Here is a 16767-nt window from a genome sequence, read left to right as displayed (position 1 = left end):
CTAGCTAATGTAGTGTGTGTGTGTGTGTGTGTGTGTGTGTGTTGGTCTAGCAAGGCTACACTAGCTAACAGTGTTGCGTGTATGAGGACTAGCTAGGCTACACTTGCGAACGTAGTGTTCTGTGTGTATCATAACTAGGTAGGCTATGCTAGTTAATGTAGTGTGTATGAGGATTAGCTAGGCTACCCTAGCTAGCGTAGTATATCTATGAGGATATAGCAGTGAATACTGGCTAACACTGAGAACATCAATCTACATTTAGTAAGAGTCTTCTCTCTGCCTCAGTTTCTACTTGGATGCCCATCCTGTGTGTGTTTCTTGAGTGTTCTGTAGTGTGCGTTTCTTGCGTCTTTCTGGAATGTGTGTTTCTGGAGTGTGTGGGACGATGCACCATGTATGAGATAAGTAACAGCATGAGGTTGCGCTCTCAGCCCGAACAGAACTAGCGTTCTGCTGTGTCAAAGTCCATCTTGGCGCTACTAGCAAGGCTAGCCTTACTAGCAGCAGTCGTGTTAGCAACGGGGCTAGCCTTACTAATCATTCTAGCGCCACTAGCCATGCTAGCCTCACTAGAAGTGGGCTTAGTCTTACTAGCAGTGCTAGTGTTAGTAGCAGGGCTAGCCTTTTGAGTTGTGCTAGCGCTACTAGCCGTACTAGCCTTACTAAAAGTGTGCTAGCCTTACGAGCGGTGCTAGTGTTACTAGCAGGGCTAGCCTTACTACTAGCCGTGCTAGCCTGGCTAGCGGTGTCGCTACTAGAGGACCGAGCAGAGGGAAGCACAGCAGAGAGTGACACCTGGCTGGTCCTCTTCCTCTGAGCTCGTCTGTCTGAGCACGGGGCGTTGGAGGAGTGAAACAGCGGTTTGTGCTCAGTGGAGCGAGGTGATCCATGCAGTCTTCTGGCAGTATTTTAGTGTTCCTGGTTTGTTTGCAGAAAGGAAATGAAAAATAAACCTGCCCCCAAAAAAAAATGAAAACGAGAGAAGGAGAGATAGAACTCTGAGGATGAAAAGGGGACGAGAGGCGATCTCCTTTTCTTTCTGTTGTTTACTAGTAGACAGTGGTTGTGGTTGCCTTCTTGTCGACAGTGGTCCTAGTTGCCATGGGATCGCAGAATGTGTGCTACCATGGCGATGTATGAAAAAGGAAATTGTTTTTCTGCGGTCGTATGAATGTTCTTTTTTTTTTTTCTTTCGGAGTGAATCACGAGCCATGCACTTACTCCCAACTAGGAATGACATTTAACCCCACCCACCCCACCAACAACACAAACCATCAGAATTAAAATGGAACTGAATACGAGCCCGCCCCGTCTGTCTGCACACGTAAGGCAACATATTTGGTTTTCCTCTCTCAGACGTCCCTCTCCAACCAAGTGCAACACAGTCAACACATAAATACAAGGAGGGAGAGGGGGGAGACAGGGGGAGAGAGAGGGAGTGACGGGGAAGACAAGAGGGAGAAGAGACAGAGGATGGAGGAAGGGAGAGAGGGAGGGAGGGAGGGATAGAGGAGAGGAGGAGGGATGGAGAGGAGAGGGAGAAGAGGAGAGAGGGATGGAGTAAGATGAGGACGGAGGTAACGAGGGACCAGGACATGTAGGGAGACGAGGCGATAGGGATGGATGGATGAACGCGAGCAGTGCTGCGGAAACAGAACGGAAGAGGGTCTCTTGGGGTAAATGTCGCTGGACATGTGGGGCACGGTTCCCGGTGTGGTGGTTTATCTGTTTTAGTTGTTGGTGGTGGTGGGGGGCGGTGGTGTTTAGTGTGGGCCGACAGCGCGTCCATCCCACTGTGCAAAACGTCTTTTAAAGTCCCAAGAAAGACTCTCCCCCGAGGAGGACAGACTCTCCCCGTGGAAGAGGAGCAGGAGGAGAAAAAGAGGGGACACTTGGACTCTTTTCGGTTTTTCTTCTTCCTAAAATGGCTACGTGTTTTCCTCAAAATGGCCACAGATGGGGGTGTGTAGGAGCTCAGGGAAGGGGACGGGGGAGTACTGGAGGAGGGGGAGGAGGGGTCACTCCCGTCCGCTGGCAGAGTAGGAGAACTGGGGAAAGTGAGGTCTCCTTTCGCTGTCCGCCGCATCCATCCCATCCTCGTCAACTGAGCGAGAGAGAGAGCGGGAGAGACAGGCAGACAGACACAGAGCAACAGATCAGACAGGTGCTGACCGTCCTGGGCCTTAACACCTTAATATACCAATTTCAATATTTGTTATATTATTAAAGTGTTCTAACAACGTGAAGAGGACCACCCTATCTATCTATAAATATCTGTATTATGTATATATAATTTATACATGATGTATATATGACATTATTGAAGCCATCAGAGGAATCTTACATTTCTCCGGGGGAGTGATGGTGATGGTCTGGGCGGTGAACTCCTCATCAAAGTAGCGTGTGTCCGTCTCTGACGACACCTGCGGCATGAAGGGCGGCACCAGCTAGGAGACAGGAAAAGGGTCAGTGTGAGGTCACCGCTGCCATAATGTCATGGCGGCTAGCCCCTGAGAGACGCTCTATGACGCTCTATAACGGTCAACGCTAGTCAGAATATACTCTCTGACTCCTGGAACCATGGAGAGTTTTAAGGTTTAGAAATGTAGAAAACCGATGGCGTTTGGATTCTATTACTTCTGGAATGACAAGCAACGCAAAGCAATGTCGGTGTCTGAAACTTGAAATCGAGAGCCTCAGAACGGTTGTGTGTAATCCAATGGGTGACATTAAGGAGGCTACCATGCAATTAGTATAGAATCACAATATTTACTGAACTTTGTGGTCCCTGCTGTTCTCCGTCCCTACCGCTTTACCAAAATTGCATTTTGTCTTCTTTCCTTCAAGTTATACTGTGCTGTTTTGAATGTTGGTTAGATTTTGTGTCTAACCTGAGGGACAATGAAGAAATATGATTCTGAATCTACGACGTCATGGTCCCCATAACGCTACCTTCTTGTCGTAGACGTCCTGCCAGTCGACGGCCGTGAAGTAACTGTGGCGCATGATCTCCTTTGCATCGTCTGGACCGCCACCCAGCCTGGAGGAGGGGGGAGGAGAGAGAGAGGGAGAGAGGGAGAGAGAGGGAGAGGGAGAGAGAGAGAGATTGGTTCTGTTTTCAGTCTGTATGTGGGGGTCCTTGGTGAGTTCTGCGTGTATGTTTCGTTTGTCCTGCGTATGTGTTGGGGTCCCTGATGAGCAAGCCAGACAGCAGCCACCTTGATGGTTGTGTATATGTGTTGTGTGTATGGGTTGTGTGCATGTTGTGTATACGTTATGTGTAGTGTGGTGTGTACCGTTTGTTGGGGTCCTTGATGAGCAGGCCGGACAGCAGGGACTTGGCGTCAGATGACAGCGTTCGGGGGAACTTGATGTCCTCCATCAGGATGAGCTCAAACAGCTTCTCGTGGTCCTGGTTGTAGAAGGGCAGCCGGCCGCACATCATCTCGTACGTCACCACGCCCAGACCCCACCAGTCCACCGCCCGGCCGTAGTCGTTGTCCTCCAGGACCTGCAGAGAGGCGCCAGGTCAGAAGGTGTAGAGGCCCTCACCCCCAGCTAGATGCCCTCACCCCAAGGGGGTGGGCGATATGAGCTAAAATTCATACCACCATATTTTCTACTTGCTGGACAAAATCGTTTATCTCACGATGTATGAAGGAAAAACATTCAGAATCCATGCTCCATGTACATTCATGTATTGTGTGTTTGTATCGGATAAATGGTTAATTTGACTGCATGTCTTGATTGACATGTTTCTTCTGACAAAGCGACTTACTGTAAGTCACTTTGAATAAAAGCGTCTGCTAAATGCCCTAAATGTAAATGCATGGTTCTTCATTGTTTATGAAAATTGTGCTGTCTCCGAGGTACGCATGAGCAATCACATGCCGGGAATCACCCTGCTGGTGCCCGGAGGTATTGGGTTACGCAAGGAATGGTATTCATCTCGTCAGACATTTCCTTAAGGTTAATGCAGCAATAATTAAATAAAGATTATTGCACGCGTGCGTGCATGTGTGACCTCTGACCTCTGGGGCCAGGTACTCTGGTGTTCCACAGAAGGTCTTCATGGTGGCTGTGTCCGTGATGCCCTCCTTGCAGAGACCGAAGTCTGTGATCTTGATGTGACCGTCCTTATCCAGCATCAGATTCTCCAGCTAGACCACCACACACACACACACACACACACACACACACACACACACACACACACACACACACACACACACACACACACACACACACACACACACACACACACACACACACACACACACACACACACACCAGACCAACGTCTCCATATTCATAATCAGTATTCATTTGTGTGGTACGATGGCACCTTCACAGGTTGACAGTCCCTGGTGAAATACAACCTCATAAACACAATGACTCTTTTACCCCAGTTCACCCCAGAGTTGTGTGCGACAGCAAGTGAGAAAGTGAGTCATGACATATTGTGAATTGTTGTGATCAAAGTGTAGTCTAAGGTGTGGGAACGAGAGGTGCCAGAACAAGTTCAGCTGTTTTTAGCGTACCGCTACAGGTCTGACCAGCTGGCTGCTGTCTCGACGCAGCACTCCTGTGATGAGCAGATCCTCCACTTGGGAGAGAGCGAGGCAGACGCGCTGCACTGGTACCCAGACATGGTATTCTTTCTACTCACGACCGCCTCCAGCTCGTGGAGCGTCCCGCTGTGACGCTCATTTCTGTCTGCTTGTGGAGATCGCCAGAGTGGACGATCTCCCTTTGTTCCCGCCGGCGCCTCTCTTCAAACGCGTCGCTATATTTAGTCGGTTATTTATAAACCGAGACAGCTCAGACGCTCGTCTCTAAACACCGGCCGATGGTTACAGACGTCGGGCGTGCGTGTGTTTGACAGCCTCTCCCGTGAGTAGGTGTGGAGTGGGGGCGGTGGGGTGGGGAGGAGATGTGTACCTTCAGATCGCGGTACACAATCTTGGCGGAGTGTAGGTAGTCGAGGGCAGACACGATCTCGGCGCCATAGAAACGGGTCCGGTCCTCCGAGAACACACGTTCTCTTGACAGGTGGAAGAATAACTGGGCGGGGCGGAGAGGGGGAACACAGAATCAGCAAGCAGACCATCGGGGGACAGCTTTTTAAACCAATCAGAACCCTGGGTTCTGGTCGCCGAGGTTGTGACCGCTCACCTCCCCGCCGTTGACGTACTCCATGACGAAGCAGAGCCGGTCCTTGGTCTGGAAGGAATACTTCAGGGACTACACAAACACAGGACATATCACCATTACACTCTCCTCACAGAACATATGAACCTAATACATTACACTATCCTCATTGCACTGAATCATTGTTGAGTAAGTAATGTATTCAATTTGGAGACAAAATCTGAAAAATCTGCTTCCATTGATGTTTTTACTGGTAAGAGTGAGGGTAAGGTTAGGTGTAAGGTTAAGGGTTAATATTAGGTTAGGTGTTTGGTTTCGGTGGTAGTTGTTGGGGTAAGCGTGTGTTGGGTGGGTGTAACTTACAGTCAGGAAAGGATGCCTGGTGTTTTTAAGAACGCGACTCTCTGTAAGTGTGTGAGCCACTTCGTCCTAAGAGACAGACGGAGAGACAGACAGAGTCAGACGGACAGATAGAGAGAGAGAGACAATGACAGAGAGGAGGAAATCACAAGATTAGATTAGGTTTTAGACAAATAGGCTACAAGCTTCAGGGGGAATCAGCTTTTATCAGTAGAAGAAAACATGGGGTAGATACCAATCTAGGATGAGAAGGGCCGTCAACATGTGGAGTACATTGTATTAGTATAGCCCTTAACCAGGACTTAAGGACATAAGGGAAAACTCCCCAAACCCAGAGGGAGGAAACGTTGAGAGGGAACTCCCACCACCTCAGCTCAGCCTGGCTTTTCATCTGACCAGAGAGAGAGAGGTGTGTGTAGAGAGAGACAGGTGTATGAGGGAGGTGTGTGTGAGGTATGTAGACCAGAGAGAGTGAGGTGTATGAGGTGTGTAGACCAGAGGGTGAGGTGTGTAGACCAGAGAGAGGTGTATGAGGTTGGTTTAGACCAGAGAGAGAGGTGTGTGAGGTTGGTTTAGACCAGAGAGAGAGGTGTGTGAGGTTGGTTTAGACCAGAGAGAGAGAGGTGTGTTCAGACCTTGGCGATGATGACTTCCTTCTTGAGGATCTTCATGGCGTAGTAGGTCCCACTGGCCTTCTCCTTGACCAGGATGACCTTCCCAAACGTCCCCTTCCCCAGCAGCTTCAGGTAGTCAAAGTCGTTCATTGTCTGGTGAGGTGGAGAACTTTGGTTATAAAATATTATCACTTTGATGAATAAGGCTTTGATGAATACTCAATTCTGAGGATTGGTCAATTACAGCATTCAGTCTATTATACCTCTGTATAGCATACCGCTGTATGTATGTAACAGACAGTTATTGTGGATGCTATGACCATTTTCTTTATCAAATTATTTTTTAATTATTATCCCGTCTGTATCATATCAGATTACCAGGGAAGAAAATACATATTTCCAAAAGAAAACTGAAAATGTAGTTTCCGTATAGATTTTTCATTTTATGCTGTTTGCCTGACATTAATTAAATTTACTTGTAGTTAGTCTCACCCGTCAGACTTTAGATTAACACCACAAGTCTGATGGCAGACCAGCTCAAATGTGTCTGACACATTGTAAACCACAATGTAAACCACCCGACCGGATACACCACCCACTCAGGTACACCACCCACCCGGGTGGGGCTGACCCGCTCACCTTCCGTTTGTGTTGGCTGATGGAGGTGTCCATCTCCTCCTCATTGACGTTCTCAATCTGGGAGGTGGGGCTGCACAGGATGCCCTCCTCCTCCTGCTTGGCCAGCGACTCTGCCACCATCTGGATGGCCTCTGCCCACTCATCCCTGAACACCACACACACACACACACACACACACACACACACACACACACACACACACACACACACACACACACACACACACACACACACACACACACACACACACACACACACACACACACACACCAGGTCGGCATTGGCTTTTGATTGACATTCATTCCGTCCATTGGACGGAGGTGACATAATGCTAGTGGAGAGTTGGAGGAGGGGGCTGGGAGGTGCTAAGTGAGGGTTGACATTGCCGCAGGACTCAGAAACAGTGATGTCACTTTGTGTGACATCACTGTTTTGACACGTGTCACTCAAAGTTAGAATGTCAAATGTAATTTTCCCTACAGTCTCTGTGGGGGTTTATATACATATATATAATAGCTGCTTTCACATATGGACGTGCATCCGTCTGTTCTCCATCTATTCTACGGAGGTGCCGTATATGTGAATGACATTCTGACGTTGGACCTCCTGAAAAAATACTACCCCCGAGGTAGTATGTTCTCCGGAGGAAATGCTAATGACCTTATATGTGAATGAGCAGTAGGATGTCGGCATTTCACACCAGTTGAGTGGGCGTGTTGATGACGCTTCGGTCTACGTTTGCATGTCATTGAGTGGCATCCGCACCCTAATCGATAATCAGCCTACTGCCTTTTGTTCGCTGAATGGTTTAAAAAATATTTTTACTATTATGTTACACCTTTCCTGCTGTTGGCTCCCAGACCATAGTCGAGGAGCACAGAAGCGACGTTCCGCTCCGTCGATTCTCTCAGAAGTAACACCCTTCACTTTGACTGGCAGTGGGTCTGCTTATAGGTTTGAATATGGTCGGAATGAAGCGGCCACCGATTATTGACAGGCTGTGTACTTTATTCTTAATTTCACTAACTTTACAGTAGGGCCTACACGTTTGCACAGACACAACCAGACTCGTTCATTACGTCACTAAACTGACACACGCTACCGCTCGCTCGTCCACTCACTCACACACACACACTGCCATTCTCGCGCACACACATGCGCTACTCTTGTAACAATTATTATTGACAACAGTTAGCTGAACATTATAGGGTCCCGTCCTTCCACTCCCTGTTTTCTCAGTTAAACACAGAAATCAACTACATTTGTCCCAGTGTTTGTTAGATGTGAAATGAAGCCAAAAAAGACGCTCTCTTCCTCCGGTAATGCAGTCGTTCACGACGCCTTTCTTGTTTGTCGTTTCTTCTATTTGTCTATAACTCATGCTCCAATCTTTCATTGATCGATGTGGATGTTGTGGATGCAACGGAATATATGCATCCCTGCAGCAACATTTAACATGATCGCGATGAGTTCTGCCCGTTTTGCCTGCGTGCTGTCTGCGGTCAAAACAAAACAAACCCGATCCCGCCTCCTGCGACCCTACGTCATATGCTGCCCCTAAGCAGCCGGAGATTCTTCTGACACCGATCTCCGCATATCTGGCATCAAGTGTGAATAAGTGTGAATGACCCTCACGGTCGAACCTCCTGCTCCACAAATGCGGAGAAAAGACGGAGGTCATATGTGAAAGCAGCTAATGTATATTAAAGCAACATTTATAGTTTTATATAGATACGTAAATAAAACCTATGTCCATAGGACTATAGACATATATAAAACCTACATTCAGTTTTATATACATAAATAAAACCTATGTTTTATATATGTGGTGGTAGGTCTGAGGAGCTATGGGGGAGGAGGTGGTGGTGGGTCTGAGGAGCTGGGAGGAGGGGCCAGGGTGGTGGTGGGTGGGGTCTGAGGGGCTGGGGGGAGGGGCCAGGGTGGTGGTGGTGGGTCTGAGGGGCTGGGGGGAGGGGCCAGGGTGGTGGTGGTGGGTCTGAGGGGCTGGGGGGAGGGGCCAGGGTGGTGGTGGTGGGTCTGAGGGGCTGGGCCAGGGTGGTGGTGGGTGGGGTCTGAGGGGCTGGGGGGAGGGGCCAGGGTGGTGGTGGGTGGGGTCTGAGGGGCTGGGGGGAGGGGCCAGGGAGGTGGTGGTGGGTCTGAGGGGCTGGGGGGAGGGGCCAGGGTGGTGGTGGTGGGTCTGAGGGGCTGGGGGGATGGGCCAGGGTGGTGGTGGGTGGGGTCTGAGGGGCCAGGGTGGTGGTGGGTGGGGTCTGAGGGGCTGGGGGGAGGGGCCAGGGTGGTGGTGGGTGGGGTCTGAGGGGCTGGGGGGAGGGGCCAGGGTGGTGGTGGTGGGTCTGAGGGGCTGGGGGGAGGGGCCAGGGTGGTGGTGGGTCTGAGGGGCTGGGGGGAGGGACCAGGGTGGTGGTGGGTCTGAGGGGCTGGGGGGAGGGACCAGGGTGGTGGGGCTGGGATTTGAGGAGGAGGACTCACCTCTCGTCGGGAGAGTCCACGTGGAAGGTCCTCTCGATGACGGTGGTCCACTGGAGACAGCGGATGATGAAGGTGTTGGGCTTCGGCCTCTCCGTCTTCATCAGCTGACATTCTGACGGAAGAGGAGGAAGAGGGGTTAGCCTTTCTGAGTTTGATCCTTGTTGGTCATGAACGTATTGTTTACCTCAACTGTCTTTAAAGGTCCCATGACATGCCACCAGGTGTGGTGTGATTAGCCGTTACAAGCCGTTTTGGAAATCTGCCCCTTATGAAATCACAGGTGGGCGTGTCCACCTAGATGTGTGACAGATAGATCAGTCTACCAGCCTTGTGATGTCATAAGGGGCAGATAACCAAAATACCTTTTAATGGCTCATCACACCACACCTGGTGGCATGTCATGGGACCTTTAATATTGACATTGTTTTTCCCCCAGCTTTAACCCACGTACAAAAAACTAAATATTTTTGTTTTCCTTCTACTGTCCTGTACTTTGCACCATGATACCCAGAAGAACATGTTGTCTCTTACTTGCTACAGAGAAGTTGTTGAGGGGGTAGGCCAGGTCTGCGTCCTGAGGCTTGTCCTTGTAGCCGATGAACGAGCCATCCGACTTCAACAGGAAGTAGCGTGGCCGCCAGTTCTTAATGTACTCTCCTGCAGAGGACAGAGGAAGACAGGACGGTTACACACTGCTGTACTCACCCAGGCCTCCATCCTCATCTTCTGGATCTAGCCTGCTGTTGACTGGTACAAGTCGCATTCGATACAAGTTACTAGCAAGTCATTTAGCTGACTTTATCAAAAACAACAAGACATGTTCTCGCAAGGCATTAAGGAGCTGTTAGGAGCAATCTTGCACTAAGATGTCTACAGGTAGGGGTTAGGGGGCATCTGGCTCTAGGAGACCTTGAGGTAGGGGTTAGGGGGCATCTGGCTCTAGGAGACCTTGAGGTAGGGGTTAGGGGGCATCTGGCTCTAGGAGACCTTGAGGTAGGGGTTAGGGGGCATCTTGCTCTAGGAGACCTTGTGGTAGGGGTTAGGGGGCATCTTGTTCTAGAAGGCCTACAGGTAGGCTGCAGCAATTGGGGTTTGGACCGAGAACCTTTGGGCTTAGAGTCAAACACCTGGACAACTAGGCTATCCTACTCACACATGCAGTCCTGTTGGTTGGTTAGACTGTCTCTCCTTCAGATTCATGTTAGAACTAAATGCTTTCATTTGATCATTATCTCAACAGGAAAGATACACATTAGTGAGAGATGGTTTCCCAGGCCTGAAGCAGAGGTACCAGGCCTCACTGATGGGGGAACCTCCTGCTCTGGTACATAGCACCATGCCCGTGTGCTGCTGGTGTTTTGTACCACAACCTGAGGAACAGCTTGTCTTGGCGTGTCTGAATGCAGTTCACTCATTAATGTCCTATATTTAGCTTTCAACTCTAATCCAGAGTGATTTGGTTGACACAGCGTGTTCTGTTCCAAAATCACCGCCTCAATCAACCAATGAGGCGACAGCGAAGGTCAGCGTGGGACAGTGAAGTAGTTAAGTCGAGTTCATTTTATTAGACTAGCCCTTAATCACGGCTACAGTCCACTCAGGGCTTCACAGGCCAACATTAGACACAGACACCCCCCTAGGCCCTCTGAAGGACAAAAATATGCATTACAAATATAGAGTTATTCTCTCGTCATTACAAAATGTCCAGACATCCTGAATATCATCCTTTCGTAATCATTTGTGCGTTTACAAAAACTCAAAATAGCTCCAAACATGGGTCTCCTGTCACAAACCAAAAGCCGAAGCTACTTCTAAAAGTTAGACATCGCCTGAAGGAGCTCAACAACAAGGGACAGACAATCTTTAAATAGCCAAGCAGATATTTGAAGAACGCACAAGAATGGATCAAACTTCACTCTGGCCATGGTGATATCATCAATTCCAATGCTTTAATACATATACCAATTAAATTAAGGGTGGAGGAGGAATTGGGTGGTTGTTTGGGGAATAGGGTGGGTGTAGGGTTGTGGTGGGTGGAGGAGGGTTAGGATGGGTGGAGAAGAGTAAGGGTGGAGAGGGATTAAGATGGGTGGAGGAGAGTTTGGGTGGGTGTAGGATAGTTGGGTTGGTTTGAAGAGGGAATGGATGGGTGAACGAGTTAGGGTGTGTGGAGGAGTTATGGTGTGCAGAGGAGCTTTAGGGTGGGTGGAGGAGTGTTAGGATGGGTGGAGGAGGGTAAGGGTGGGTGGAGGAACGTTAGGGTTGCCGGAGGAGTTTTAGGGTGGGTGGAGGAGTGTTAGAATGGTTGGAGGAGTGTTACAATGGGTGGAGGAGTGTTAGGGTGGGTGGAGGAGGGTTAGGATGGGTGGAGGAGGGTTAGGGTGGGTGGAGGAGAGTAAGGGTGGGTAGAGGAGTGTGAGTTTTGGTGAAGGAGTGTTAGGGTGGGTGGAGGAGTGTTAGGGTGGGTGGAGGAGTGTAAGGGTGGGTGGAGGTAGTTTTGTGTGGGTGGAGGAATGTTAGAGTGGGTGGAGGAGGGTTAGGGTGGGGGGAGGAGGGTTCTGGTGGGTGGAGGGTTCAGCATCTATTATGAGAGACTAAACAATCCCAGGTCTGGTGTTGGCCAGCAGAGGAAGGAACCCAGCGCTGAGGTCATCCTCTCTGAGCTCCCAGAGAACTTCCTGCTGCTGCGTGCCACTTCACACCATGGGGGAACATCAAGTTCAGACCCAGTAATGACCAAGAACTGACCAAGTATTTTTGCAATTCTCCAGATTATGGGCATCTACTACTGAGGTCATAGTTCATTGCTCCAAAAATGTTATTAAGTTAGTGTATGAATTTTAAATGTATTAGAGTTATGTATTAGAGTGTAGCGTTATTTTTTAATGAATGTGTACATAGTTCAAATGTATTAGTTATTTTTTAAATGATGTGTGCAAAGTTGAAAGGTAAACCGAGTTGTAGACCCCTGCTCTTGCAGCAGCACTGTCAGCAGAATCCAGAAGCCATCTCACCTCTCTTCTGCACCCAGCCCTCCTTCACCACGTTCTGGTCGCTCATGGTGACGGCCCCCTGGTCACGGATCCCCCACCTGGTCACGGATCCCCCACCTGGTCACGCGTCCTGCCGTGTGACCAGGGAGTTTGCGGGGGTCGGGGGAGATATGATGGGGGCAGTGGTGAGAGGTAGAGGATGGGTTGGCTGGGTCAGCTGTCTGGTCTTCTGTCGTCCCCTAGGTTTAAAACCCTCCTCCTTACTTCTCTGCCACCTGCCTCTCCCTCTCTGTCCCTCGCTCTCTCTCACACCCTTCCTTAGTCTTGTTTCTCAACCTCTCTTTGCTTACTGTCTGTCACTCTCTCTCTCTCTCTCACTTTCTCTTCCCTTCTCAGTCCCACTTTCCTTGGCCGTGTCCCCTCGACGTCCTGTTCTACCTTCTCGTCTGCAGGTGAGGGGAGGAGTCCTTGTCCCCTGTGCTTGGCTCACTTTCTCAACACTTTCTCTTTCTTTCCCTCCCTTTCTCTCTCCTTCTTATTCTCTCCCTCTTTGTATTCTTTCTCTCTCTCTCTCACTCTCTAACTCTCTTTCTCTCTCACTCTCTTCTATTATGCAATTTCTCTTCTCTTGTTTCCGGAGGTGCTCTGTTGGATGCTCAGCCTGGAAGGAAAGAAAAAGAGAAATGAGAGGAGTAAATCCACAAACACACGTGACTCCATGGAGGAATTCTAGTGAGGTGGACAGTCTAGTAGTTAGGACGTTTGACTCCCAGCTAAGACTCCCCAACCCCTACGCCATGAATCTGACTTTGCTGTAAGTCACTTTGGATAAATTACTTAATAGTAAATACATGGAACTTGGAATAGAGTAGTGGGGAATAGAGGAGATGAAGAGAGAGAAGTTCCAGTTTGAGGTAAGGAGTAGGAAGAGGAGGAAGGAGGGAGAGTAGAGAGGAAGAAGGGGGGGAAGAGGAGGGAGGAGAGGAGGAAGGAGAGGAGAGGAGAGAGGAGGGAGTTTCAAGCCCAGGGTGAGAACTTTTCCTCTCACCAAAAACTACACACCAGCAGGGAACCATTGTTAGAAATGAGAACATGCTTCCGTCTCCCTCCCTTCCTCCTCCCTCCCTCCCTCTCACTAGCTAGCTCCCTTCCCCCCAGCTCCCTCCATCTTTCCCTGCCTAACCCCCTCCCTCCCTCTCACTTGCTCGCTGGCTTGCCCCTTCCCTGCCTCCCACAACACACCCTACTCAAAAGCATTTGTGTACTGAACTACTGTCCACTGCAGACAGTAGGGCGGGAGACAGGTAGGGTACAGACCGGTATTGGAACGGTACCTGGTTAGTTACCACAGCCCATATCAAGGTGGATTTACCTCTAACAGGAGGATCCTTTAGAGCAGCTAACCCAAATCAGTCAGTGCTATGCGGTGACTTGCACTAGTTTAAGTTTGCTTCCAATTGTGATTTCAGAACTGTTTATGTATATGCATTTAGAACAGCAATGTATGGAGGGTAAGCGAAATCTAGCCAAATATCTATCCTCTCATTTTGTCTTTCTCCCTCTCTCTGCCTGTACCTGCTTTTCTCTTTCCAATCCTCTCTCTCACTGTAATCCATCATCAATTAAATTAAAAACTGCTTTAAGGTAAAACAAGGCCTATTATACAATTTTAACAATTTTAAAGGGAAATATATAGTACCCGGGATGTAGGCAAGATGAGCATGTAGAGAGATGTAAATGCTAAAATAAATGTAAACATTGACAGTATTAGAACCAAATGAGGCAATGGTCTGGATATGGGTGAGTTAATCAAACGACACCCCGATATTAGACCACCTTGGATCAGTTGTAAATCCATAGACATCTATCTATGTTTCTCTCTGTACCCCACGTGTTAGTGCCCTCTCTGCATTGGAGGAGGATATTTAGTCTATCTTAATAAAAACTACAGCAACCGCCTGATATTCAGGAGCTTTCTTCAGAATGCAGAAGCTATGTTTCCAAACACACTTTTATTATTCAAGTCATTCAATAGCTTATGCTGCTCAAAAGCGTCTTAAGAGTTTATTTATTTAGAATTTAAAACATGTCATTAAGGAGAAGGTAGGGGTTAAGGGAGCATCTTGCTCAATGATGCCTACAGTTAGGGGATCAAACCAAATAGCTTTGGCCTGAAAGAAAGCCTAGCCACTAGACTATGCTGCCCCCTAAAATCACCAGGTGCAAGGTGAGCACTGTATAATACTTCAATGACACAATCTTTTCTCTCTCATTTTCCCATTTGGAATGTGCCTGACTTGCTGATACGGCTTTCTATACACAAACACACAAATAACATTTGAATATGTATAAATTTTGAATATATATATATCTTCATAACAAAATATCAAACATAAAAATGTTAGGAACATAATTTTGATCCATGTTGTGTACTCTGCTTCTCCCCTTGTTCTAATCTCCCCAATTCTGTCTGCCTTACAGACAGCTGTTTGTAGAGTGAACAGATAAACATTAATAAGATCTTATCCATAGCAATGAAGCTCTGTTCTCATTAACTAGAAGTGGTTACAACTGTGATGAACAATGGTTTTATTATTTCCCATCTATTGTGATATTGTCTCAATGTAGATGAGAAGCCAATTCCCATCCTAAAACACAACCTTTCTGCTTGTATGCCAATTAATTTTTCATTATTCCTAAAAAATAAGAAAAAGACCATGCAATTCAACGCAATCAAACTCTAGTCCAGAACAGAAAGGAAACAAATGTTATAATTTAACAGTACAAAATGGTGTAGGCCACACAGGGTCGGGACAAATGGGGAACCCTCCAATGACAACAAAAACAATGGCTGACACAACCAGGCGGTGCGTTTGTGAGGGCGATAAACGCCGATAGGTTCGAGTCCCACTGGCCACAGTGGGACCAGATTCTCTCTTTTTACCAGAGACGATTAGGGCCTCGAACCCACATCAATATACATGTTGAAACAACAGCTTTTGTTTCAAGGGCGTGTGGTGTCATTATTTGTTACATAATAACATCCGCTTGGCGTACCCAATAATAATCGTTCATGGATAAGAAACGTGTATAACGGCGAAGAATGCGTATCATTCAAAAACACAATAGCCGTGTATATATCAGCGACAATGTCACATGGTATGCATATAAATTACTGTGTAAGAAGTGAATTGGCCTGTGATGATGGATTAGCAACTAGGGTGATGCCAGCCAGCCAGCTAGCTAGCCCGCTAGCGGAGGATGCTAGCGGGGGATGCTAGCTGGCTAGCTGGCGGTAGCACGGTCACCAACTGACAGGGCTGGCGAGCCTTGTCGTGATGCGTTTGATCTTAATTTAAATAACGATACCGCGCCGCTTTCGCAACGCGTACTATCGTGAATCGGTGCGACATGGCGTTCAGGGAAGGGAGGAGTGGTGGTCGCGACAGAGACGGGCCGGGGGGCGGCCAGACGTCGCCACCCCGGTCCATGGTAGAAGCAGCAGCATCCAAGCGCCGCATCCCCAAACTTACAAACGATATCGTGCGTTCGCGATTTGCTATCGCGTTTGTAAGTAGCTAGCGTGCTAACTGCAGCTATCCCACCCATTTGCGCCCCTCCTCTGGTTCCCCATGAAAGCCTAAAAAGAACGGGGAGAGGTTAACCCCCCCCCAACCCCCCACCAGAGATGGAGGGTATTACCTCGTCGCCGTTATATTGTACTGACTATTATCGGTGATATTTTACCTGCTAGTCGGAGAAGAACGGCGGGGACGCCTCCTCCCACCTCTTGTCTCTCTTGGCCGCTAGAGCATCCGCCGCGGCAGGCGACCTCGGGATGTAGCGGTGGTCGGTGCAGTCAGCGGTAGAAACTGAGGAGAGACGGTGGTGGTGGTGTATCCATCGTGCCTGACTGTGGTACCCGGTCCAGACATGTATTGCAGCGCCGGACCCTCTGCGGCTCCGCCAGCTCCAGGCTCCAGCTGCCGCTTGTTCGGGAGGAGGAAATCTCGTGACGTCACGCACGGGGCAGATTTGGGACGACTCCCCTCTCCATCCTCCTCCTCCGGGATCCAGGCGCTTTTGTTGCTCCCCGGCTTTTGTTGTTGCCGTCGTCTGCCTTTCTCCTGCTGCTATTTGTCACCATGTGCCGGATTCATGTGTCAGGATTCACTAATATTTACCCAGGCTGTGGTGGCCTAAAGGCCAGAATTAACGGTGTTTTATTATATACAGGCCTACCGGTTACATGGAAATCGCCACGCAAGTACCGGCTTGCGTACTTGAAACCCTAGTCCGGACTTTTATTGACACTGTTCTGTCTTCTAGACGCTGGGCAAAATATGTGGTCGGCAGACGGAGCGTAATCAATGACTGCTTTGTTTGGGGACTACGGCACACATCAGTTCCGCCGGGGCCTTGTTCCTGTAGCTAGACATCGGTTGTTTTACCAAGAAATATGAAAGCCTCATTCAAACAAATTGCATTTTTGTTTAAATAAATAGCGTACAAAAAAACCA

General features: G+C 48.8%; 1 protein-coding gene across 1 annotated transcript; it reads right to left on the bottom strand.

Moving 5' to 3' along the window:
• Positions 1-1314: 1314 nt before the first annotated feature.
• On the bottom strand, positions 1315-16249 carry akt3b (v-akt murine thymoma viral oncogene homolog 3b). Its single transcript, XM_084465516.1, has 14 exons — positions 15995-16249; positions 12269-12908; positions 9786-9911; positions 9255-9366; positions 6765-6909; positions 6147-6278; positions 5515-5580; positions 5176-5244; positions 4942-5064; positions 4032-4160; positions 3297-3511; positions 2953-3040; positions 2345-2447; positions 1315-2104 (listed from the first exon to the last, which is right to left on the bottom strand). The coding sequence occupies exons 2-14, from the start codon at positions 12312-12314 to the stop codon at positions 2019-2021; spliced, it is 1440 nt and encodes a 479-aa protein (XP_084321642.1). The 5' UTR covers positions 12315-12908; positions 15995-16249; the 3' UTR covers positions 1315-2018.
• Between the last annotated feature and the right edge of the window lie 518 nt (positions 16250-16767).

This window comes from Micromesistius poutassou (assembly GCF_964030765.1).
Source record: "Micromesistius poutassou genome assembly, chromosome: 3".
NCBI classification, from domain to species: Eukaryota; Metazoa; Chordata; class Actinopteri; order Gadiformes; family Gadidae; genus Micromesistius; species Micromesistius poutassou.
This window is presented reverse-complemented; position numbering and strand designations above follow the sequence as displayed.

Excerpts from the sequence above, each read along its gene's own strand:
- akt3b (XM_084465516.1), bottom strand. The coding sequence starts at position 12,314 with ATGAGCGACCAGAACGTGGTGAAGGAGGGCTGGGTGCAGAAGAGAG. Across the intron at positions 2,448-2,952 it reads AGGACGTCTACGACAAGAAG|CTGGTGCCGCCCTTCATGCC; the intron begins GTAGCGTTATGG and ends CCTGTCTCCTAG. Across the intron at positions 2,105-2,344 it reads CATCACTCCCCCGGAGAAAT|TTGACGAGGATGGGATGGAT; the intron begins GTAAGATTCCTC and ends TCTCTCGCTCAG.